At 39.6% G+C, this 27,223-nt stretch overlaps 1 protein-coding gene across 1 annotated transcript in view; it reads left to right on the top strand.

The window, feature by feature from the left end:
* Positions 1-27,223, top strand: part of DERL1 (derlin 1) — a 50,977-nt gene that overhangs the window by 7,275 nt on the left and 16,479 nt on the right. The window contains exons 2-4 of the mRNA XM_069220689.1: positions 17,901-18,012; positions 25,888-25,952; positions 26,691-26,717. Coding sequence (XP_069076790.1) covers positions 17,901-18,012; positions 25,888-25,952; positions 26,691-26,717 — 204 coding nt within the window. The remainder of the gene's footprint in view (positions 1-17,900; positions 18,013-25,887; positions 25,953-26,690; positions 26,718-27,223) is intronic.

Raw genomic sequence — 27,223 nt, 5'->3', positions numbered from 1 at the left:
AGTATATTATACTCTCCTCAGACTTTATAGATATGGGCTGTGAGCTAACGCTAGCTGTCCTAGGTGCGGTGAGGAACAGGCTGGCTTCTTACACATGTCCTGGGCCTGTGATGGGGTACAACGCTTCTGGAGATCAGTGTTCAGAGAACTGGAGGCAATAGTCGGACAGCAGCTAAATAGTGAACCGATATCTAGGCTGGGATAGAGACTTACCAAAATCATTCAGAAAGTTGTTGGCAGTTGGGCTGCTACTGGCCAAGCGACGCATTGCTATGCGGTGGGATCGTGGTCCGGTCCCGACAGTGGAAGACTGGCATAGAGACATGGTGTACTGTAAAACACAAACAGACAACTATAGTGAATTGCTTCCCCCAACAAATAGGCTTGCGAAGCACTGGGATATCTATAAGCAGTACCTGATTGGTAAAGAAACGGGTGAGCCGGAAGCGAATGAGCCTGTGTGACAGTGGGCGGGAGAGCTTGGATTTGTGCGAGCGTGAGCCTGGTTCTTTAACATCACAGTAATGTGGAGGCCTCCTGACCGGATTATTGGGACCAATGTCAGAATCCTATGTTTTTTGTAATATCTGTCAATATATACTGTACTTATCTGCAATTGCATATTTATATGTGAACATATTAAAAAGCACAAATAAAAGGGTTTTTTTTAAAAAAGAAAGAAACCGGGTGAGATTAGCCTTCTAGGGTTAATCATTATCAGTAATCTGTGACTGTGGATTCTTTTGTAGTATTTACGTGAGGCCTATTGCAACATTGGAAAACATCACAGACCTCTGCAGCAAGTGGAATGACAGTAGATATAAGTGATACGTTTTGACCATATTCTTTGTTTTTATTGTGCTTCTGTCTAGAAGAGTGGCCGTGGCTTTTTTCTTAGTTTCGAACCATCAGCAACAATAGAAAATACTTAAGGTGGTCCTTTAGCAATGGTTTGCTTATGTTTCACTCAGTATTTTCAGCCTCTGTGCTGTGCTTATCGCCTGTCCCACACATATGGCGTTTTTGTGACCTGTGTTTTGAATAAGACAGCTTAGCCCTGGATAATGTTTCTTAACTTTTGCTTTTATAGTGCTCGTTTCCTAATTTGTAGTTTGTTTACATTTCCTGACAGTCTGGCCAATCTATAACTGATGTTGGCTATTACCCTGTACTATGTTGTAGGAAACCAGTATTACTGTTGGCATTCAAAGTCATGCCTCCGTTGAGTTCATTTCAAACTGCCCCTTCTGAACAGTGTACAAGCACATTGTGATTCTTGCTTATTTGGTGACACCAGTTGCCTAATCAAAGGATTAAACCATGTGTTGATTTAACCATGTTGACATACGAGTCTTGGTAATGATCGCTTGGCATGAAATGAACGTTCCACCTGTAATCATAATGGTTCTGACCAATCAAGAAGGAAATACAATCAAATGAAAAGAATCAGTAAGGAGCCATAAGAGTTTGGATGAGAACTGGTGATGCAGGGCCTCCATGCAGCAACACTTAGCTCCCTTTTAGATGGCCCTTTGTTGACCTTAAGTGTTTAGTATTGTTTCCCTGGCCAGCATCCAGCATGCAGGTTTCACTCTCTAGCCTTCTGAAAAGCCGACAAGTATATCTTACTTCTTTAGCTGATGCAACTGGATGTAAGCGTAACTGTCTACAAATGGTTGGCTGGAAAATGTGTTCTTTTCCCATTACTCAACCTGGAAATTAGTCTCTGAAATGCTTCTACAGAACTTGGAATGGTATGTATTTGTTTGGAGATAGAGCAGTGTATTGTAAAGAATTCATCTGATTTAGATGTTTTATTTTTGTTAATCATTTTTTAGTATTCTGAATCCTGGCTTAGCCTTGTTTTAACCTAGCTCAGAATAAGAAATATATAAAAAATACAAACACAGAAACCTGCAAATGCGTAAAGGATTTTTTTCTTATCTTGCGCGGACTGTGCAGTACATTAGCTTATTTCTTGCTAATGTTACTTCATAAGTGCAGCTTCCTAATTCAAGCAAAAGTTAAATTAAGACTTTTGAAGAAGTTTTAATGTGGTGATCACTAAATAGAATTAATGACTTAATTAGTTTTCGCATTGACTCTTGTTGTCTTCTCTTTACCAGTGTCTCGTTTTGGGTACGGCTCTGTTCACATGTATTAGTTGAATTGTTTTCTGTGACATGCCCATGTACTGTGAAAGTGACTTAAGAGTACTTTGCTGTTCATATATGCATGCCAAACAGTGGAGAAATAGTGTAGGTAAGGCAATACTTTTACATAGCTTATTTGAATTGGTACGTAGGTTAGAATAGTACTGTATTTCGAGGGTGGTTAGATTATAGTGATTGATATGGTTCGTAAAAGGCTTGTCAAATTGTCAAAGTTCAGGACAGGTAAGTTGTTGGATTGTGGTCTTAATTCTTATGAATCGAATATGGGCATTATGTAGAGTCTGTAAACTTGTGTTCCTGTGGACCTTCCTCCATGCCTTTTGATTTTTTTCCTCTTCCAATTCTGAAGTTTCCTTCTAGGAATTGAAATAATTTGTTGGATTTGTAGTTTCCTTCTTTTTTTTTTTTTTTTGCAAGGGGTACAGAGGGATTTCCGAGAAACCCCGGTTTTGCTTCCTTCATGACCTCTATTTACACCAATAAAGCATCTGTTTCAGTGCAGTGTGTTTTTTTAGTTTTTTTTTATGTATTTTTTTTTTTTCAGTTAAGTTCGAATTATATTTCGAGATACCCACCACCTTTTTCGTTTCAGCACCAGTGGCAAAGGATTGTTCCAGCCATTGCTTATACCTTTTCCTAACCTTTTACTAACCTTATAATTTTTGCGCACATAAAGAAAGGCCTATCCCCATGTTGTTGTACAAATGTAATCTTTCTAAATAAGTCAAAATTCTAACCATTTAAACAGATTTGGGGAGCTTTTATCCTCTCAATCTTTGGTCCTGTTTATCCTTATATTTAGAGCCCTATCCTAGCATATTTTAGAAGAGCATGAGCGCTGTTCAGCCAACAAGTTAAGTTGTATTCTTCTATTCTTTTTTTCTCTTTACTATTTCTCAAACCTGGAGGTAGCAATCCCCTGTAAGAACATCAGAATGTAGCCCTCTCCAGTTTGAGTCAATTTTCAATGTTTGGTCCGGGTTAGATCCTTCTTGTGCTGTTTTGCCCTTATTGGTTCAATCTCTATGCTATTGCTAGAGTGATTTTCCTAATCTGCAAGCTGCAAATCTGCTCTTCGATCTCCTTAATCTTTCCCATTAATTTCTACCTAGTCAGTTTCTTTGTCTTCTGCATCACCTCTGTATTTAGTAACCCACTCTATCATAGGTGCAACAACTTTGTTTAGTCTGCTATGGTTTGTGTAATGTATGTCTTTGTGTTTTTTGTGATGTAATTTTACTGACCAAAAGTTGAAAGTACCTCTTCTGTTGTTGAGACATTGTCCATCCTTTTCCATGTTTGATCCTCACTACTTAATCAAGGAATTTGGGTCCCCTGCATTTTTAGGCGCTGCTCACATTTTAACCCTGAAGTGGGTGCTACATTTGATTTTTGGGCCAGGGTTGGGAACAAACCTATCTTACCCCTACTCAGGGTGTATAGGCATAAATGTATTCCTGGTTTATTGTACAGGCCTCAATTTAGGGGTATCTTTGCAGCATGGTGCCTCAAAAAGAAGAGAACCGTTTCTGTAGAAGGTTATTAGGAGTTAGGCCCAATATCCCTGGGTTTTGTCTGCATTGGATGTGGGGTTTGTAGAAGACAGTATCAAGATTGCTTGACTTCTTTTGGGGATCTCTGTCTGGACCAATGAGTGCACCTCCTCTTGATTGTTTGGCCTGTGATTTTAGATAGGCCATCCCTTTGTTATGCTACATTAAAAGCATTGCCTCGCTTTTGGGACGTCCGGATATTTTTAATTCCCCGCAGTGTTTAAGGCGATCTGATAAGCGCTAAGAAAAGGATGAATTTAACAAACTAATGGCAGGTAAAAGGGCAGCCAACGAACTAATGAAACCATCTGTGCAGGAGATTTTCATGATTAAGATGCATCTTGGGCCCGAGCTTTATTTATTGGCTGTTAAAAATGTGTGGGAAAGGTTGCAGGCTGTAGGTTATCACTCGATTTTGTATTGGTTCAAATAGATTTAATTTGTGCTTCCTTCTTGGCCAGTACGACCCAAAACGTATTCTTACACGCCCTTGTGATGGTGCGTCTTTACACACCCTGGTCCATTTTACTTTGTTTTGCATGTTTTATACTCCTTCCAGACATAGGTTTTTATTGCCTATATTGAAGAGCAAGGGTTTTTTTACAATGCCGCCCAGCTTACCTTTATTTGCGCATGGAACCTGATGAATTAGTTTACTGTGGAGTTGGGTCTTTCCTTAAATGTGCTATACTCTGGCGCAATTGTGCAAAATTTTAAACATTTTATGTCAATTTTTCTCTTTTTTATGAGCTTTTGCATGTTTTTTAAGACATTGTTTGTATTATGTGTTTTATGGTTGTATTTGTATACCCGAATAAAGATGAACTAAACTGAACTTCACCACTTGAAGCATGTCCATCCTGGCTTTCCTTCGTAGACTTAAACATCTCCTTGATTTATCATCTTTTCACCTACTAATGATGGCTACATCGGTCTGCTGCTTGAACTATATGCATGCACCTCCTATTAGTGGTGTGAAACTGATTTCAAGGGACAGTGCCTGTCTTGTCCCATCGCCATTGTCTATTTCTTTTGTGGGAAGATAATTGATGACTTGAAAATTATGGAAGTGCTGATGAACCTTTATAGAAAACTGCAATGTTTGCTAGCAGCTTGTCTGAGGCTTTATGGAAACATGTAAACTATTTGGGTTACCTGGGAGTTTGACAATTGTGTTTACTGGAAACATTATGGAAGCCTGCAAAGTAGATTTTACAAAGTCATCTTTTATGAAAACCTGTATCTTGAAGATTGTACCAGTATTCGTTTATAGTACCACTGCTTGCGCAGTAGTGCCTCATGATTTTGTGTTTAGATGGTTCACTTTGGAATTGGAGTACTTAGGTTGTTAACCTGGCTCCAGTATTTGAGAGGACATTGTGCAATGCTCCTAAAATTGAAATATATGTGGAATGCGATTCAGCTTTAAATATGTCAAGTGTTGTCATGCAGTACCACTGCAGTGGACTTGCCTGTATCAGGATGTTTTACATTCTGTTGGATGTTTTACATTCTGTTGTACTGCCTTACTGAAATAGAATAGAACAGATTTGAACCATAAATATGTCAAGTGTGCTGTTATTGTGCAGCTTAAAAGAGTGGAATCTTCAGTTGATGTACATAATCTAGAAACATCTCCCACCAAGTTCCCATCAATGTGCAAAATACTGTTTCTATCCAGCTAAGTTTAACTACCGGTGCCACTCATTACGAGTGGCCTGTATAAATCTGAAATGTGCAGTAGGTCTTGTTACTGCACATGGGGAAAAAGAGTCACGTATTTTGTCATGCCTGATAAATACCCAGTACAATAGAGAGGCTGTGCCAAAAAGCATGCAAAGTCTGGAGGGCTTGGACTTCCTAGAGTTGGGTATGCAGCTTTCTCCTTGATTTTATCTTGTTCATTGGAACTATGGAGATGACATCTACTAACTGCACAGATATAGGGGGGGGATTCCTAGCACAAGGTCGCTACAATCTTTGTCTGTCCCCCCTCAAGCATGTGCGAAAAATCTACTAGGCCACATCATTTTCTTTAATGAGGTTGAGCTATTTTTAGAAACTACTTGGCCCTTCTGGCAAGTAGACGAAGAACAGGTGTTCTGTTCAGACAGAAACTGAAATAGCAATTAAGGGGCCTTTAAGGCTTATTCTTGTCACATTTGCTCTGAGTTCAGAGACAGAGGTCAAAAGTCAGTTGTCTTCTTGCAATTTAAATACTTTTCCTTGTGACTGCAGAGTTCCAGGATTTTGTAAGGTGAACTGTCTGACCTGTGTGAAATGAAAGGCTGTGGGTATTGGGGCTTTCCTAGCACACAACATTTATATAACTAAGTCAACTAAACAAACATTTCAAAATATATATCAGTAGCTGTGAAAGACCATTTTGTTGTACTTGTGCGATGAAAACATATTTTAATATGATGGAAAAAAGTCACAACACTTTACTTAGTGATGTGCAAATTATAAATATTTTCTGAAACATAATTTTCACAGATTATTGTTAATACATTATATAGATTTATCAGTAAAGCTGCAAATTGGTGGGAAGGTTTTTGGACATTTCTTGGAAATGTACTGACTGTAAATGACAATGCGCTACCACATCATTCTTTAGTAATATACTTATTAAAAGTGAGTGTTTAAACATAAACTGAGAAGCACTCCTGCCCTGATGGCAAAGCTATTAGTAAACTAAGGGGCAAGTCATGCATGGATCATGTGTTCCCTATATGTAGGCTAGATTTATTATACATGGTGCAAACATTTAATGTATTTAATCAAACAAAAGAGGACTTATTTACAGCAGAAATGCTGAACTCTCATATATGAAGTTGCATTCATATGTGAAAATGAAGAAAAAGCCGACTGTAAAATACAATATTTTCATAGGATCACTTAATTTGAGACCTGTTTCCGTCTCAAGTACATTACAGTTAGGTCGAGTAGATTGTTCAAGCTACTTGACCTGCAGGTCTAGGAACATTTTAATGATTTTTCGAGGCCTGATGTAATTTTGTACCGTGGTATATAGCTTTGTAAAAATCAATAAAAAATAATTATTTACAAAAATCCAATGCTAGAGTCTGCACTCTTCAGTTACATTTTTGATCAGGCGAAAAATGCCTAGGAAATATGCACGCTATGTGCTTTTGTATGCAAAAAATTATAATGGGTGATAATTATCACACTCAAACAATTCCAAAGACATCTGAGTCAGATTTTATCGTGTGCTGTAATTATCTCACAGCAACAAATGTGCTTCAAGGAAGACACAATTTGCCACAAAATTTTCTAAATATAGGAGGAGAAACCTATCCTTTCCTTGCATAATAATAGTTAAATCCCAGCAGATTTTACAAATGTTACAGACAAAATCATTAGAAGAGCACAGTTTGAGAGTAAATATTCCCAGAAGGTTTTTGGGGAGTAATTGCGTACCTCTTTCTAAAGTGGTCTTTAATTCCTTTCAGTTTGTACACAGTTACTCATCTAACCTGCTGTGAGACACACCTTTGTGCACAAGATGTTCCCAAGATTCATTGAAAGGAGAACCTCCTCCCTCCCCCCATGTTGCCCATTTCGTGCATGCCACATGTGCCTTATAATGTGCAGTTTTCCAAAAACCTGCAGAAAAATACCTATCTAACCCTTGCTCTTCTGCAATAAATATTGTTTGATTGCAGGCAGTATCAAGTGCTGATGAAGGGCCATCAGAAAGTGTGAATGTCAGGCAAACAAATTGCAACTAGAAAACTGTAGGACAAGGAGGAGAAAAAGGAGGGGCAGAGGCAAAATGAGGAAGTGAATATATTTGGTGACTTCCATAATAAGGATATAAATGACAAACAATTGGTGATTAACTTCTCATCAACAAATTGACTCCAAATCAGGAAGGAATCTTGAATTATGGATTAACATTTTGCCAATGAGCTGCCTCTGACTTTGCAAATATTAGATTAGAAAAATCTAAGAAAGCTCAAATTAAGAAATATTTTGCTATGAAAACAAAGGTGATGTACACCAAAATGACCCTAATATAAGAAAAACTTTCAGTGTGGGAGATATCCAAGATCTTAAAGAGATTAACCGGTTGGATGAAGAAGTAACAAATATGGATTCCGACCTGCGGAAGCAAGAGCAAGCTGGGTCACAGTTGCAGACCACAGAAGCCATAGGATTTAACACAAGCAATACGGTACTAAGTGTCTGTAAATCCTGCCCACAGTTGCCAGCAGGCAATTGATATTTTTCATGAGATGATGGTGGAGGATATTAACAGCTTAAGAAGAAAGAAAAAATGAAAACACAGAGCAAATTTAACCTATTTGGATTGGAAGGACATCAATATTTGGGAAACAAGTGATTCATTGGTTATAAAGCCATCAGAAAAGGGGGGGGCGATGTCATCATTATGAACAAAACTACATATTTGATTGAGACTTACAGGCAGTTGAAAAACGTACAACAATATCAGTGTTGAGAGAAAGCCCACTTAAGAAAATGGTGAAGAAATATTATTCATTACTACATGAATGGTTGAATGATGACTTCCTTGAATTGGAAGAATATCAATATCTGAGTTTTAGATGTGAAAATAGGTACCATCTATTTTTTTCCAAAAATGCATAAAAATACTCGAAAACCACCAGGAAGACCAATTTTGAGCTCTATTGGATCTCTCCTAGAAAACAGCTTGTGATTCTTGGATTTGTTTTTACACATATTTAACAGAGCCAATATCATATATGAAGGATTTCACTGGTTTCTTCAGAAAGATAGATGGAAATCAACCTATACAATGGTGATAGTAGACATTGTATCCTTACACATGTCAAATCATGACCATGGGAAAGCTACTTGCCACTGCTTCTGAAGAGATAGACCTATTGAATTAACCCAACACACTAAATGATATTCAAGATGCTGGAATATTGCTTGACACACACACATTCTTGTTTGATGATAAAATCTATCTGCAGCAACAGGGCACAGACTTGGGGACCCCCTTCACCCCCCTCTTGGCAAATTTGTTTATCTGAGTAGTGGGAGAAGGAGGTTGCCTGGGTAGAATATTATGAGTTATATGGCGAATGTTGCCCTTTGGACACGTTTCATTGACTATCTCTTCATCCTACAGGGTGGGGAGGAAGCAAAGCTAGAGCAATTCATATCAAGATTAAATACCAATGATTTTAAATACTAAATTCACTAAAATGTCCAGTAAGGATCATATTGAATTCCTGACTATTGACTTAATCATCAAAGAGAACAGATTGAATTAGGCAGCCACTGCAAATGTCATGCTCCATGAAAGCAGTGGCCACTATAGGCTTCCAATTGGAGCATTCCCTATGGCCAGATGTTGAGAGCATGAAGGATATGCCCCGCCGAGGAGAAATTTGTAAGAGAATCAACCAGAGTGATCCTAAGGCTTACTCATTGTTGGTATCCCCACAAAGATCGTATAAATGCATTTTAGAGAGCCAGTACAAAGAAAATGGAGGATCTACTGTATGGATATAAAGCTGCTATAGACATTCAGAATAAGAAAACATATACATGTAGAATTTTTAGGGAGTACAATTTAGTGCAACTGGACATAAATCAAATCTTTAAAAACAACTGGCCTATTGTGGAACATGATGAGCACCTGAAAAATGTTGTGGGCCAGTATTACATATCTGAGAACCGAATCATTTGGAAAGCATTTAATTCAGTGTTTTGAATTCTAATATAAACTCAGGCTACTGGCTGACAAAAGATGCAAGGGTTTTGTCAAATGTGAAATATGCAAGACTAGTAAATATGACCAGAATCTAAAAGAATATCGAACTTTTGATGGGCACACAATTGACATTTGTGACAGGATAACTTGGAATACGGAATTTGTTGTGTATGTCTTGGAATGTTATAGTGTACAAATAATATGTGGGTGGTACAATCAAGATGTTGAAAATGAGAAATGTACAACATATAAGAGTGATATGGAATTGAGATATAAGTTGTCCAATAGCCAATCACTTTATGGAGACTCTAGGGGATTGTCTTAAAGGATTAAAATACTATGGCATAAAACGTGTTCTCCAAAACCCTCGGGTGGAGATAGTGAATTGAAATTAAGAAGACAGGAGTTCAAACTAATTTTAACACGGGGACAGAGCTGCATGATCATCTCTAAAACATTTCTTGAAGCCATTATGAATTTTTAATGGTATGTTATGTGATTTGATAAAACATGATTGGATTGGGGATGAGAAATAGGATGATGACAACAAATTGCACTCTGAATGTATTGTGTAATGTAAAGTTTTTTGATGACTGTGGTTTATTTGTGTTTGAGAAGAAACAGTTTTTCCACCTCTAGTTAGGATAATGCAATACGGAGATAAACAGAGAACTGAGGAGAGCTTTTTCACATTGGATCACCCAGCAGTTTGGAATTTTGAAGTATATCTGGAAAATATTCATGAAAATAGTTGGGATCTGGTTAGAAGAACCCTATTTTTACAGATTATCAACTGCAAAAGAATAGCAGAATACCCAACATTATAAGAGTAAGTAGTAAATTATATTGCATTTGACACTTCATATGAATGAATGTAATAATTTTATGAAGTATCCTTTATATTATGGGTAAATTCATGTAAAAATATCATAGGCTAAAGGACATGGCACACCTTCTAAACTAGTGCAGAAATATGATGTATGACTATATGAAACGCCATGCACTTTAAGGTCAAATAACCTGATATTTGAATAGAGAATTGTAACAAAGAGGTAAATGTTCTGCTTGTAAAAGATTGTGTCCATCTGATTAAAAGCATGTGACACTTTATGTGAATGAGTGTAATTTAATGTTATATCTGGCGCACACTAATGGGGGTTGCAATATTAAACTAGCACCTAAGAGGTGTATGAAATGATGGACATAACATAGGGTTAATGACTCCAGTATTGATACGGAAACTGGTTAGTTTCTGTGGAAGGCGTGCTGCTGAAATGCGCTGGCCAGATAATCTTTTATGTGCATGTTACTTTTGGTTTTGTTTTGGCATTTTTTTCGGAACCCCATGAAGTGAAATTCGTCCTTGTATTGGTTTGCCACCTTGTGCCGCCGAGAGATTTGCTGGGAGGAAATAAGTGGCCTTGGAGGAATCGCCGCTGGGTAGTTATAGTTAGGTCAGCTGTTCCATAGGAAAAACATTTTTTGTGTTGCAAGTAACTTTTGCCCTGTTTGTCGAATCTCAACAAAATTTTCAAAAAGTACAATTTTTTAACTAGTTTGTGTATTGAAAGTTTTGGGATGATCTTTCAAGGGGGGCTGAGAAGAAAAAAGGGGTCCCGAACTCAAAATCCTCATGCATTTTCCATAGATTTCTTCAAGAAGTGCTACCACAAAAACTGCTGAATTGAATTACACCAAATTTGACAGGAAGCTATATATTGTTTGGCAGATTTGGCTTTTTGGGATTTGATGTAAGTCCATTCACTGCTTTTTTAGAAATTAAGGGTAAAAAATATTGAATATATTGGTTTTTGGGTCCACAAGAGGCTCAAGACTCTCAAAGGAGCCCCAGTTCAAAAATAAAGCGTTCTGATTGGCCCCGGTAGCCTTATTTCCCTTGGGCCAATTCACTCCAGAGGGAGTCAGACTCCCCCTCTGATTGTGCCAGCAACATCAGAAAAATGTTGCTGGCAACCATTACAGCACTCAGGGACTCAGTCTTGAAGTTAAAGTAGCGTTACCCTGCCCCCCTAAGTGCCATGAGTGGGGGTGCTGGGGGGGGGGGGGGTGGGGGGGGGGGGTAGTGACCCAGAGGGATCTTCCCTGACGCCAAAAATACAAAAATAATCAGGAATTTGTGCTGTGATCCTGCAAGACTCCCAAGCCATTATAGGTCCCGGACGACCCACCCCTGGAACACATTTTAAAAGGGATGTATTGTGGGTCCTGGGAAGCCCACCGCCGGGGCTAAAACATCTAAGAAAAAAGAGTGAAGGGGAGTGGGACCAGCGGTCCCATCCTGGAGACTTTAAAAGGTCCTGGGGCCAGCTCACTTGCTGTGTCTCGAAGAGCCCACCCCGGGACACAATAGTTTCCCTGCCAGCAGTGGCGCAAGTAAGGAAACTTGTGTTTGCTCCCGCCTGGTGGAGCATTTTTTAGAACTCCTGCCAAACGGAAGCAAATACAATGTCTGATCCCAGTGGGCAGGAAATGCTCCTGCCAGCTGGGAGCAAACGTCCGATCTGTTTCCCTGCCTGCGCCGATGCAAGCAGGGACACAGATCAATATATTGAAATGATGTCACTAGAGAGGTCATCAGTGATGTCATAAATGAGGTCTTAGAACATGTCATGAGTGATGTATTATGTGAGGTCATAAGCCGTGCATGGTGGGGACGCAACTTTAATATCGTGACTGACATAATCACCTAACTATAACATTACTGTAACCTTTTTAAAAAAAAAAAAATATATATATATATATATATATATATATATATATATATATATATAATAGTTATTCACACACACAGTAAAGTATGCCAACATACCATGTTCCTCACAGTTTAAAATCATATTACCAATTTATCTATGTCAGTAGGTTCTTATTGTGGTTCAGGAGTTGCTCATTATTTTGTCTGACACTCGGATGTTGCTCACAGTCTATCAAAAGGTTGAGGAAACATGTGATAAGGGATTTAATGGAGTATGGAGAAATCCAACCTCTGTGTTAAGCAGACATTGTGGCTGGTATAAGGAAGACCTAATTCATATAATTTGCATCTGCCCCTGCTTGCACGAGCTTCAACAAACCTTTGAAAAGAAGCTTTAATGACAGGGTCAATCTGATTTGTAGAGCAGCTATAGTAGTGTGTTTTGATCCACTGCTGAATTGTAAATTTGTGAAATTTATGGCTCTAGCATTACGGTAAAATTAAAATAGATGCTTAGTGAAAAGCTCAATGACTACTTTAAGTAAAAGAATATCTATGTTGCAGGTTGTGTGAGCATTTTAGGGTAGCTGGGATCAACAGATGGAAAAAAAACTGCTCAGTTTAGAATCGTTTTAAAATAAATGTGACATTACTGCTGTTGATTGCACAAGTAACTTTGAAATTTAGTTAAGCTATGTTATTAAGTAAACCTGCTTCCGAAGGCTAAACTGTAAAGTTTTTGGCATCCGCATTACGGTAAATAATGGCTTAGCCTCAATTTTAAGAACTAAATGGAGCAATGTTGATATTATTGTTCTTGGTCGCATAAGATATTTAGCTCAGTCCTTTAATCTGAATTTGTAACCATTTTTAAGTAAAATTGATTTAATTTGTCACTTTTCACACAAAGTCCTCATGCTAGTCAGGTCAATAGACAGTTATACATGTTAGAATCACTTTCAGTAAATTTGATGTTCCCTCTGTTGATTGCATAAGCAGGTTAGGCTGGCTGTGCTCAGGAAATTACTGCTGCTGCTTATATATTCTAAGGAGTCATTTGGAAGGAACTTTGTAACTCTCCTCCTTTATTTTAAGTATGGCCATCTTGAAATCTGCAATACGTATATTTTTAATTATAGTGAAATGTATTTATGAAATCCAGATAGTTGTATATATTTGTTATGGTTTTAAATAACTGAAACAATAAACTGAATTTGATTTAATTTGTGTTTCTTTATTTCATTACTGCTTTACATGGTGGCACTCTACTGATCCATGCCCACTGCAGTTGGCCGGTTGGCTCTTTAATGTTTTTTTTTCTCATCTGTGTGCACCATCTGGATAAAACATAGATCGGGACTTAGAAACTACATGTTCTCAGTGAGGACACTATCCAGTTTGTATCCTTATAGACATTTGAACCTTGGCATTGGCAAGAAAAGGAATGTCCGAACGTATTTAAGAAAATTACATTTTGATAATTTGATTGCTCGATATCTGTCTTCAGAGTGAAATCTTTGTATAACCTCTTACAAAATTATTGGCTAGCAGTAACATACTCATTTTCAATCTCCTTGATCAGAAAAATTGTAATGCTTAAAATGTTTGTCCTTTATCATTCAGGTAATATTTTATTGATGGTTTATTGATTGAGCTTTGGTTTGTGGGTATCCTTTTTGATTTCAGAAAAATTAGGCATGTCAGTTTTTGTTTCAAATAGCACCTACTTAGCGGTAAAATATAGAAACCTTCTGTATGAGCTTTTCCTTGAATATGCTTTTCTGACAGCAGCCTTCCCTGCCCTTCAGGCTGAGTTGTGACTTCTCTTGAACCAGAGGGTTCTATTCCCGATCCTCTGACTCACTCACATTCCGCATCCTATTGTACACACAAACACAATGCACAAAACCTGGCATGTTGATTAGATCTGTATCCAGCAAACAACGTGTATCATGGCCCAAAGTCCATGTAGAATGGCAGTCTCACCATAGCAACTCATCTGGAATTGACTTTACCTCAAGTGCCAGAGAATGTCTCAAAACACATCACACAAGCCCTCCTTATTTTTTCCTGCCATGCAGTTGCCTAATTCCTTCTTATTTACTTTCCTTACGAAGACCTCTAAGATAACCTATTATGTGTTGAAAATCCAGCATTGCTTGACATCTGTTCGATAACCTTTTTAACAAATAGCAATATTTGTGCTGTGCATTAGGGATTACACTATGAATAAGTAATGTACAACATAGAATCTACGTTTTAGGTAGTGAAGGAAACCGTGGTTCCCTCAGGTTCCTTCAACACTGGTACAGGATCCATATGTCATCAAAATAATTTCAATAACTACAATCAGTTAATGATATGCATAAACTCAGTGTATTGATCACCCATTGTCATGTGCTCCATATGACTTTTGCGGCAGTGCAGGTGTGGTGAAATAAAGTGAAATGTGCACTACAAAAAGTGGCTCTTAAAAAGTTGCTTGTTTTAGCTGAAGACTGCATTCGTGTGAGCTTAGGGCTTCAATGCTTAAAACCGCTTCCATGCTGAGGACTGAACCGCTCCATTCTCATCCACCATGGTCATGTGCTGAGGACGAAACTGTTCCGTCCCCTGCCCGCAACCCAAAACCGCTCTGCAGTTTACAGCAGGGGGGAGTTCCTTTTTTATGTTAGCCACAGAAGCAGGGGGGGCTTCCACCGCAACTGAGGCATTTTATTTTTCTCAGTGTATTGACGATTGGCACCCTGACGTCATTTAACTAAAAGTGAAATGAGCCGATCTGCTCATTTCACTTTCAGTGCATCGGTGCTCGTGGGAGCCGCACAAGTGGTATAGCATTTTTGTTGGCAAACGTGGGGCAGTGCTGTGTGGTAGGAATTTTGCAGATTCCAGAAGTTTCCATCACAGAAATGTGAGGAGAATGCGTTCTTTCAGGGAAAAAAAAAAAAAAACTCACGGGATCTATGCAAGTCACCCCATACTGAATTCCCCTAGGCGTCTAGTGTTAAAAAAATGTACAGTTTTGCTAGGTTTCCCTAGGTGCTGGTTGAGCTAGGGCCCAAAAACCACAGCTTCCCACTTTGCAAAAAACAGGTCTGTTTTGCATAGAAAAAATTGATGTTTCCATGTTGGGTTTTGGGCAGTTTCCTGTCGCAGGCACTAGGCCTATCCACACAAGTGAGGGACCATTTTCTGTCAAAAGACTTAGGAGAATGCTTGGTGGAAGGATGTGTGTGTAGCTTTGTGCAGATTCCAGAACTTTCCATCACAGAAATGCAAGGAAAATGTATGTTTTTTTTTTTGGTCCAGGTTTGCAAGGGATTCTGGTTAAACCAACCTAGTCAGAGCCATGCAAGTGATCCCATCTTGGATTCCCCTAGGTGTCTAGTTTAAAAAAAAATACATAGGTTTGCTTGGTTTCCCTATGTACCAGCTGGGCTAGAGCCCAAAAACCTCAGATATCCCCTTTGCAGAAAACAGGTCAGTTTTGTGTGGAAAAATTTGATGTATCCATGTTGCGTTTTGGGCCATTTCCTATCGCAGGCACAAGGCCTAACCACACAAGTGAGGTGCCATTTTTATCAGAAGACTTAGGAGATTGCTGGGTGGCTCTGTGCAGATTCCATAACTTTCTATCTCAGAAATGTGAGGAAACCATGTTTTTTCTAGTCAAAGTTTGAGGTTATCAAGGGAGTCTGGGTAAAACAACCAGGTGAGAGCCACACTAGTCATCCCATTCTGAATTCCCCTAGGTGTCTAGTTTACAAAAATTTACAGGTTTGCTAGGTTTTTGTAAATGCCAGCTGAGCTAAGTCCCAAAAACCACAGCTACCCACTTTGCAAAAAACGTGTCAGTTTTGTGTGGAAAAATCTGATGTATCCATGTTTAGTTTTGGGCTGTTTCCTGTCGCGGGCACGAGGCCTACCCACAGGGGAGGTACCATTTTTATTGGCAGGCTTAGAGGAACACAGAATAGTAGAACAAGTGTTATTAGCACTTCTAGTTTACATGCTAGTATGGGTACCCACAAAATCATGGATGTGCAAATAACCTCTGCTTCTAAACTCCATATCTTGTTCCTATTTCGGAAATGCATAGGTTTCCTTGATACCTATTTTTTACAATTTATATTTTACCATATGAATTGCTCTATACCTGGTACACAATGAAATACTATTGCCATGTGCAGCTCAGTTATTGGCTCTGGGTACCTCGAATTTTTGGAAAAGAACTCTAAAACCCACAAACCCCCTCTGTCCCCACAACCATAAGGGTGTAGCAGATGTAATAGTATATAGCTTTTGTGAATCGGCCATCATGATGAGACGTGACAAATGAAAATGTTCTCACAAATGCCTGTTTATTTTCCTACTAATTCTCATTTTTTTTTTGTATTTCATCACCTGGTTTCTTTGGGAGAACTTTGAAGAATCTACACAAGTGACCCCTTGCTGAATTCAGACTTTTATCTAGTTTTCAGAAATGTATAGCTTTCTAGGATCCACAATGGGTTTCACACCCATTTTCACCTCAAACTGGAAGGAGGTTGAAAGACAAAAAATGGGCTGTTTCCAAGAAAAATGCCAAAACTCTGTTAGAAAATTTACCTGAACAGAAGATGATGATTTTAGCAAGAAAAACCTTTCGTAGATGCCATTTGCAAAAAAGACACTCTTCTGCAGAACTTTTTTTGTCCGCATTTTCCCCATTAAATAAAACTAAAATTAGCTATATTTTAGCTAATTTCTCAGTCCCCCTCCAGAAGACTCCACAAACCCTGGGCACCTTTAGAATACCCAGGCTGTTGTTGAGGGGGGGGGGGGGACATTCCTAGCAGCAATACGGTGTCAATTGATTCAAAATATTGATGTAATTTATAATCAGTCTAAAACAGTTAAATATCATCAATGTTTCGACCCCCCCAAAAAAAATAATGTAAGGCATTAATAGGTAGCACCCTCAACAAAATAAATGAAATGAAAATAAATCGGGTCCTGGCTATATTGCGCCAATCAAGCATGGACCTGAATGAAAATCTTAACTGTATAATGATATCATCCTTCTTGGACAAAAAAGGAATAAAACATAACATTTATTGTTAATAATGAAGGGAAAAAATCTTTAGGAATAAAAGTGAAATTTTACTACTGTGACTTACATTCTCTTGAAAAATCTTTGTTCTAAGGGGGTGAATAAAAATTATTACAATAGATAAAAGTAGTAGTAGTAGCTATGTATCAAGAAGAGAAGAGTCACTTAAGACATGGGATTGGCCTTTATCCACTCTTATATCACTTGAGACATCAAAGACCCCACTAATGAAAAACTGATTGGCTTCCTTGCAGTATTTGCAGACTATATATTGTCTGCATTTATGGTGACCCTCAGCTTAGAAGACAAGAACGGGTATCTGCTTGAGGTAGACTTGCTCGCACTTTCATGTATATTCTGACCGTGCTAGAAAACCCTCTATTAAACAACAGTTTTGTTTTTCTCAATGTCGTTGCTGAACATTAACAGTGCTCACACAGTCTAGGGGGTCATTTAGATTGTTTCCCGCCTCATCTGCAAATGGGCACAGGTGCAGTTGATAATGTCAGGATAAAGTGATGATCATTCATGCTGCAGCATCTTCCTTTATTGTAAATATTGATAAAAATAGTTCTGTAAGAAATTGAATTAATTAATCATTAAGAAATGACTTGGGCATATTTTCTTGTTTGAACAGATATGGAGACCTGTAACTGCAACATTTTATTTCCCAGTTGGTCCTGGAACAGGATTTCTGTACATGGTGAATTTATATTTCTTATATCAGTATTCAACTCGACTTGAATCAGGTACGTGTATACGAGTGTTATGATGATATTTTCAGTAATGCTTGCCTATCATAATTAAAACCTTTCCTTGCCGTCTGTGCCTGTTCCTCTCGCAGATATGAAGTTTTGCATGTATGGAAATGATGATGATATCCATCCTATTTCTGCTCATTTTGTCAAACCCAGTCTTTTGCCCATTACCTTTTGTATAGATTTGTTTATTCACATGTCTGTCCTAAAGATCTTAACATTGACGCACGCTAAAGAGAAGGGGAACAGTTGCTAGCCATGGAGGTAAACTTCAGCAGTGTTGGCTGAAGTAATTATCACATTGGGATCCTGTTACAGAGCTCAATCTCTCCATAACATCTTGCCTGTGAGTTCTCATTTGTTCAGGGCTCTTTCCTCTATTGGTAAAGCACAATGAATGCAAAAGAAGTAATTTTCCGTCCCTATTCCTAAAGGAGGTATATATCACTTTTAGATTCCACATTTCAAGCCCAAAAATTAGAATATACAAGGCTGTTTCACTTGATTAAGTCATACAAAGAGTTAAATTGTTACTATTTCTGTTTGCAGGCTGAGCAATACTAATTTATCCATTCCTTAGTTAGGAAGATCGTTTGTCCTAAATTTCTAAAGTTTTCTACATTCCAGTACACCGTGCGTACACGTAGTTGTTTCATATAACATGTGATGAGTTGTTCTAAGTGATCTCGCCATCTGTTCCCTCTGCCTGCTCCGTTTTACAGATTTGTGAGTGCAGATACCCTCAACCAGCTCCTTCTAGTGGCATTTTCTTAAATACATTTTTAACCTCAGGCAATGACTAGCTCCAGCTTCAAGCAACATCATGAACAACTACAGGAAATAACCTAACAATACAAAATATGTGTTAAGCTACACTAATCGAATCATAGCGAGGTCTATTATTTCATGAAATAATCAATAAAATGTTGTAATGATCGACATCAAACACTTTCAATAAATTGGTAACTATATGAAGGTCAAGGGAAGAGGTGAAAGATACATATCATGACACGGAATGCGTCAATGAGGAACCTTAAAATCTTTTTTAATAAACCCAATCAGATTCTGTGAAAGCTATTTAGGACATGCTTGAATTTGAAGTAAAGATGGTTTCTGAAACCAACATGAAAGATCTTGCAGCCATGGCAAAAAATGGAGTTCTTCTACCATTTTGGCAGGTTGGGCCTCTTTCCTACCACTAAAGCTATTGAGACCTATACTCTCATTTCTTGGAGTTTTATCTTGCTCCCAGAACAATTTGCAGTATACTAAATTACAAGCAAGTGAAACTAATTGCTGAACTGTGCATCACTCTGTCATCCAAACCATCTTTCTGGGTCAACACAAGGAAGCCATGTAGCAAGTATTTGAATGAAAAACTCAGTCCATTCATTTATCATCACATACATGACTAGGCATCTGCATTACACTGTATTCAATCCATAGCTAGGTGTTAATCATTCTTCCCCTAAGATGTATGTTGCAGTGTTACAACGTCATGTAGAGTTAACAAAATGTGTATTGGAATGGGTGAATACTCTTAAACAAATTAGTAATGAAGAATTTATGATTGATATTAATTTAAAAAAGAAGAGTAAATTGGTCCGTATCCTGGAAATGCAGAGAAGCATCGCTTCAAAGTACTCTTTGTAATCCTATGAGACACCTAATGACTGCAACCTTACAATTCTCACTCCTCAATTTTAGACCTCGGTGCTGCATACCAAAATTAACATTGTATGGATTAGCAATGTGTGAAATTGCAAACACCTTTGTATCGTAACTTCAAAACCTTTTTAAACAAACATTTACAATCTTTGTAAAGTTTGAAAAACAAACAGCAGTAAAAAGGACTACTTGAGCATTGTCACTGTAGTCGGTGCTGTGGACATTGGTTGGTAATCCTCCATTCAGTAGCCATGCACTGCAATTCCATGCCACCAGAAGTCAAACCCCTCTCCTAGGGAATGGCTAGTGTGCAGGTACAGATAATGGATTGGTTACCCAGTCGCGTCTAAGGACTGTCATGAGCTGTATCTGATAAATCACTGCAGCTCAGCAGCCGGAATATCCTTTTAGTATACAACAATAGTCACTGAAATGAATCCCTGCTGCTGTAAGATCTGCTCTACTTGGGTAGGACATACATCTGCATGACATTTTCTGGTGCATTGCACCCATTAGATCTGTGATGAGCCAGGTGAGCATAAACACCATCTCAGACAGTCAATAAACTTCACTCACCTTTGCGTTGGGCAAAGTTCCCTAACTCCACCTCCCTTGCATACAAAGTTTCCATTTTGTTCAGACATGGCTATGCTGGGCTATGTGATATTAATAAAAAAGATTACGGCGAGTGTATACGAGTTTCAGCAGGTACGAAGAACCACAATGTGAGGTGCTTCATGCACAAGACCTTGACAGCTCATTCGACTTCGGGCATGCTCCAGTTTAGGTTTAATTTAAAAATGCTCTGTAATGCGCTTGACATCGCTGCAGAAAACACTAATACATTTTAGTGTAATGTAAAAGTCGACAACTTCCAACCTTGTTGGGTAGACCTGGTATTCCAATTAAATTATTGAAATTAACCAATAAATATAGCCTCAAAATATGTCCGGATAGTGTTTAGCTCATTTTAGTGATGATAAACACAGTTAATTATATAAAATGCAACAGTTGGAGGATTTCACTTAGGCTTCTTTGATTACCTGTTGTGCATCCTCACAGTCCTAGAGATCCTCAACCTATATAATGCAATGTATATGTTTCATTGAACACAATTGCTCTGATTTGCAGAGAAACTGCAGCCTTTAGTGCTGAATTTGTTTTTTTCCAGCTAACCTCTTACTTAGGTGGATCTTGGAAAAATCCTGCTGTGGTAAATTTTGCAAAACCATGTTACAGTTTTTATGGCTTTCTCAAGGAACATTATTGTAATTACGTTTTGAAAACAACATTTCTATTTGATGGATTTCTTACGTTCGTTTCTTAATGTATTTTTTATATATATAAAAAAATCAGTCAAGTTTAGCTGTGTCCTTTCCAGAAAAAAAAATATCTCGATTTCATTGTTACAGAGATGTTGTTTGTACCTTTGTGCACAGAGTAACCCTTTATCAAGCTATCCTCTGGCTATTTTTTTGCGTTTCCACCTTCACTGTTTTTGTTGTGATATTCTTAAATTCAGTTTCCAGGTAATTTCAAGAGGATACTGTCACATTAATTTCAACTTTGCATTTCATCCCACCAGATTCCTGGCCACATTGGCGATTTCTTGTCTAAACATCCGTTTTGCTTAACGTTCTGTGAGAGAAACATTTATTTCTTTATATTGACATGTCTCTTCAATGGTTAAAGGGCACTATAGCCTTATAATCTTTATAGGCTTTGGGAGAGGGAATGATATCATTATCTTTGCCGCCATCTCGCTATATTTTCAATTTGATAGCTGTTTGGGTAGTTGTCCATTGCGTTCACTGCAAGATCCTCAACATTCGATGACTTAGGATTTGATTGTATGGGATAGTGGAGCAGTAGACAGCAAATATCCAGGCTCATGGTGAATTGTTTTAGGAGATAGAGGGAAGGTTGGCTGATTGCTGGGGCAGAAATGTTCCCTTTGTGATGTGCATCGTGTCCCCTGCCCTTTGTGCCCAAACTTCATATATCTGTGATCCTGGTTTTTAATTTTTATCATTCCAGAATCTAATCCCATGTGTATCCATTGACCTATGCCTAGTAATTGATGCTGGTAGGTTTTTGTCCCTGTCCTGAACCAGGAAGGGTGCAGCAAGTGCACCCCATAGCGACAGAGACCTATGACCCCGTTGCTGGTTTCAAGTGTGGAGGGAGTGTTTGTGACAGCATGCCATGTTTGGTGAATCATAATGATAGATCTTTTTATGTGTGCGACATGAATGCACTCTTATAGGGCCATTCATCTAAAGTTCCTCTGCTCACAGGGAATCTGGATTCCTGAACAGTCCACCTGTGCATTGTGAATGTGTGCTAGGATTGATAATATGCCGTGCATGAGTGGTAAAGGCTTGTGAGTTCCCTTCTGGAAGTCCACAGCCAGGACCAGAGTACGAGATGGAGCAAAGGTTGGTTTCCCCAGACAGCATATGTCTGTTGGATTGGAGTGGAGTGGAGAACATCAGACCCTAAAGTGAGGACATAGAAGGCAAGCTTTCTTTAGAAGTGCCATTGCTGTTCCTGATACATTGGTCTGTAAATGACTGAAGCAGCTGTTAGTTGGATAGTAGGGTTTGCTGGGTGATGCCAGCAGTATCTGTTGTTAGGGAAAGGAGTCCTTTGAAGAGGCACAGATCCTTGTCTCTCTTCCTGATGTCTATGAGGAGGGGCCGTAAATAGCTGGCTGCAGCCTGCTCGCACCTTTTTGTGCTTCTGTGGTGGGCATCCCACATGGAGTCTGTCCTGCTGAGCAGGCCAGCATTGCAATTGCCAGGTCTGGAAGATGGGCTGGCCAGGACACATGAAGAGGGATCAAACCAAACTGGTTCCAAGGAAACCGACCTGAAATACACATCCTCCATTGTTAGAACTATAAAGATGTGATCCCAGGTGTTTGATGTCATGGCCTCTTCTACCACAGCGGGCGTCCCGTGCAGATTACTAATTGATTATGAGGCAGCTAATGGTTGGTGTCGCACTGACCGTCAACTCCCCAGAGGTTAGGGAACATCACCTGAAGTCTGATCTGAAGGAGTAATTGCTGGACTATCCTAAACACGTAGAGATTTTGCCTGTGAGTGATAGAAGGAAGCACCAACACTGCAGGAGGAGCTGATCCTGGAAGGTGGTGTAGTATTTGACTGTGGTATAGGGTCCATCCATCAAAGCAGCTGTGCCAAAGAAATCATGGTAATGCTGGAGATATAAACCTGAACTGTGTCACCAAGAGGTAGGCCTGACCAAAGCCGAGACAAACACCTAATGGTGGCCCGTGTGCCCCACCAGTACAAAAGACCAAGTGATCTGAGAGGTTCCCTTGGAGTGCCTTGTGAAGAATTGAGGTAATGCCTAAAGGCATTGCATGGTGAATGTAGCATCCAGCAACTGCTGTGCTAAAGGATCTTTACATGTGGGCATGTTGTCATTGCCCCCAAGAAGTGCCAAGTACTCACCGGAGTGAGTGTGAACTGCGCCGTAAGCAAAGATCTACCACCATTCTCGTGTACGAAGGCCAATGACTGAAGCCTGTACTCCTGCTGTGAACCAGTGTGTTATGCGATGTGTGGCTGGATGTGGCACAGCTCCCTTGAAGACTGCTGTGCGCTGCCTGGAAGTTCCCTGCTTCTGGTGAGTTCCTGCTGCCATAGGAAGGATGAACGTGGCCTTGTGATGCTCTTACAAACTGGGTAAGAGACTAGAAGGGCCTAGGCCCGAAAGCCTAAGTCCTAACAGCAAACATCAAGGGGGGGGGACGAAGCATGAGCTGCACCCATAGGCAGTACCTCAAACTCTGGACCTTCCATACAAAGGGGGCTGGGGTGGACCCACAAGTTATAAGTGAGTAGTAGGTGAGTTAGACAGAAAAGGTCCTGAAAGCATAAGGACTCACCTGTAATTCTGGTATCCTTGCTTTATTGTATGTATAGAGGTTTTCTGTATAATTAAATCATTTTATACAAAGAGAAGCACTGGGCTGGGAATCGATCTTATTGTGCTGGGAGTGGTGTTGATTACGTAGCCTGAGTAACTCCACGCTAACTCCCCTAAAACACATGTGACTGCTTGTCCTCTCTTCCACTGTGGAAAGGTTTGTACTGGGCCCAGTTTGCACAGGCATAGTAGGGTGGGTCCCGGGACAGCAGTGGTAAAATGACTTAGCCCCCACTGTTTGGCCCAGTAGACCCTGCCTCCCTCGTAGTCTCCTGAACACGGTCTGACAATTGGCCGCAAGTGGTAGGATATCCTACAAAGACCAGCTTCAAGCCACTGCAGCAGGTCAATAGGTCCAACCTGATTACGTTCAAATCTACACAATAAGAATGTTGGATACAAGGGTGAAGGGAGTAGACCTTGGCACCCTGTCCTTAGATAAGATAAGGGATCTGTGTTTGGATAGAGGGTGGAGGGCTCCAAGAAGCAAGGAGAGGGACATCCTTGTGAATTTAGTGAAAACCCAGTTAGAAAAACGGGAGGGGAGGGAAGAAACTGAAGTAGATTCTGGGGAGGGCATTTTGACACAAACCCAGGTTTGGGTTATCCTCGAAGATCAGTTTTCTCCTGGAGGCACTTGTGTGTTTTCCCAAAAACGACTTACTAGAAATTCCCCAAGGTAACTACTGCCACAGTTTTCTGATGTCCAATTGACACCGACTGGGCACATGATCCCCTTTGAAAGTTAAGTCTAGGAGAGACATTGAGCTTGCATTTGGCTCTTCAGAAAGTGAAGACTGAAGAAGAAAAGGCCATGGAGTTTGAGAAGGAAAAGCTCCAATTACCTGACTAAGAACTAGAGAACAGGAGGAGGAAGAAAGAATGGGCTTATGCAGAGAACACGAGGGAGAAGGAAAGACAGGACAAGGAAAAGGAGAGCGTATGGAGAGGGAGGTAATAACTCTCAAGGGTGGAAAGCTTAGGATTGCAGCTGAGTCAGTGGCCCGTGGGAAAAAGCCGTTTCACTCTAGACTCTTCTGGTGTGGTTGTTAATGTTCTGAAAGACCACGTACAAACACATGTGCAAGGACAAAATATTTAGGAATGTGTTTTTAATTTTTAAATTGCTTGAAAAGCTCAGTCTTCGAACAGTGTACCTAAGCCACAACACTGAAGAGTTGTTTGCCTCTGCAAGGGACAGCACTCATTGGAAAGATGCCTGTGGCTGAGCAGATGATGCATGAGTCGACGAAGATTTCCTCTAGTTTAGTACCAGGACTAAACCTTTAAGGCTTGGATAATATCAGTGATGTTGGCCAACAACGCAAGCTGCGCTTCAGTCTCAGAAAGAGACTGAGACCATTCCTGATTTGCAGAAACTGGAAGAAGGTCAGCAGTGGCTTAAGGCAGATTCTGAGAGGGCATCGGTATTGGCATCCATTGCCCGTGCTCCAGACTGAGAGGACAGTGAGATATCTGAAGCAGACCAGGTGTGGAGTCTGGGTCTACTGCCAGAGCTGCAGCAGATGTTGGCTGCCTGTGAATCTACCTTGGAGAAATTCCACAAAGCGCAGGTGATGTGCCCTATGCTTGTGCAAATTTAGAAGGAAATCCAGGAATAAGTTAGCAGAGTGGAGGTCGGAAGACACTGTGGCAGCTGGGACAAATGGTATACTGTAAAGTCCTGTGCCAGTTACTTACAAGACGCTAGTGTAGTAGAATTCTATAATTGCTGTGTAATAAGGTACTTGTCTTTTCTATAAAGAGAAGCACTGGGCTGAACATTGATCTGAATGTGCTTCAGTGGAGGTTGTTTTGTTTATTGAGCCTCAGTCCCCCCACACTAACCTCTCTGAGAAGCCTGTGGTGGCTTGTCCTCGCTACCAATGAGAGTCAAGTGCAGAAGGGGTTGTACTTGGCCCATGTGCAGTGCTAAAGTGGGGCGGGGCCCCAGGACAGCAGTTATAAATGGCTTCAACTCCCACAGTTGTGGCCCAGAAACCCCTAACTGCCCTGTGTTCGCCTGAACCAGGTTTAACAGTGATGTAACTATGTTTCCTCTAGAGCTTAGACCCTGGTATAATTTGCACAGATTGATCATCTCACTGATCTTGGTGAACTGTCTGCATGTGTTTTTCTCTCCAGGTATTTGTAATTATTTGCATCCATGTTTACACATTAATTGCTTGAATATTGTAGGTTTATATGTTTTGTGAATTGTATCTTTTCACATTTTAGGTGCCTTTGATGGGAGACCGGCTGATTATATGTTTATGCTCATCTTCAACTGGATTTGTATTGTGGTATCCTTTATTTGAAGAATAATAATTACATGATACTGTTTGGAATGGCCAAAGAAATTAAAAGGGGCTGCACACTTCAAGAGTAGGATTTTGTTACTAGGAACATAAATCCCCCTTAAAAAGCGCTACGTCTAAACATGGTTTTTAATTTACAGCAAAACAAAGATCTACATTTCAAGACTCCCATAACAAAAAGAACAATTTACTCATCTTTTTAGGTGGAGCGCTCAAGCACTCTGATGTGTTGCAATCTATCTGTGGGCTTTTAACCACGCCCACCGCACACTCCTCCCTATCACTCGTTCATGGGCTTGCCTTTCAAAAGTCCTTTGTTATCATTGGTAAATGCTTTATGTTTGTCCCCCCTTGAGGCAGTTTTGCCCATCAACCCTGTTACATGGATAATTGCACGTTTGCCGATATGTTTGCCTGCGAGTGAACTTTTATGTCTCTCCTTCGCGCTCACACTCATGGCGCCTTTATGTCAACTGTTTTAATTTTCATTTTCAATTTATGTGGCAAGAATAGTCCAGTTTGGAATTTACAACACTGATAGCTCTAACTTGAGCAAACGCGAGACCCATTGAATTGCAAATGCTTGTTTTACATATTGCTGTTTTTCACTTTACATAGCTCACAGCTCTTTGTGGCTTGAGTTCCTTAAAATGAGCATGCTGCTTTAACTAACTTATATTTCTGTTTGTCAAGTGAAATGTTTCTTTAACCATGTAATACCAGATCACCGGTTTAATAATGGACATGCAGGTGAGTGGAAGCATTTATGTATGTATGTGTCTTTTATTTTTGCAAGCCCTCATGTTTTTTATTCTTGGTATTGTTCTGGGCACTTCAGCTGGCCTACCTTTTTTTCTCTATACTTTTCTTGCATTCTTTCTCTTGAGGGTAAACTTGCAGTTTGGAGAGCTTTTCCTCAAAAGATTATCACCTAATCCATACTATAAGTGACTTCTGCAATACTCCAGCTTATATCCTGCTTTCTATTCTTCTTGCTTGTTAAGAATGGAGGTAGCTGGTTGCATGTGTAAATAAATGCAAGAACACGTTTCTTTCGTTCCTGTTTCATAAGCCATTTTTCTAATAACAGCATCCTGCTGATCAGTGGCTTTAGATGATTAAAATCGCTTCATGTAAGTTTTTGTATGGAAACATTTTGGTAATTAAAACTCGTGGATAACACATGGGGATAAGTTCCCAGTATGCAGGAGAGTCTAGTTGAAATAGCTGCACAAGCATGTACTTCCACATGGTAT

This window comes from Pleurodeles waltl, chromosome 2_2 (assembly GCF_031143425.1).
Source record: "Pleurodeles waltl isolate 20211129_DDA chromosome 2_2, aPleWal1.hap1.20221129, whole genome shotgun sequence".
Classification (NCBI taxonomy): domain Eukaryota; kingdom Metazoa; phylum Chordata; class Amphibia; order Caudata; family Salamandridae; genus Pleurodeles; species Pleurodeles waltl.
This window is presented reverse-complemented; position numbering and strand designations above follow the sequence as displayed.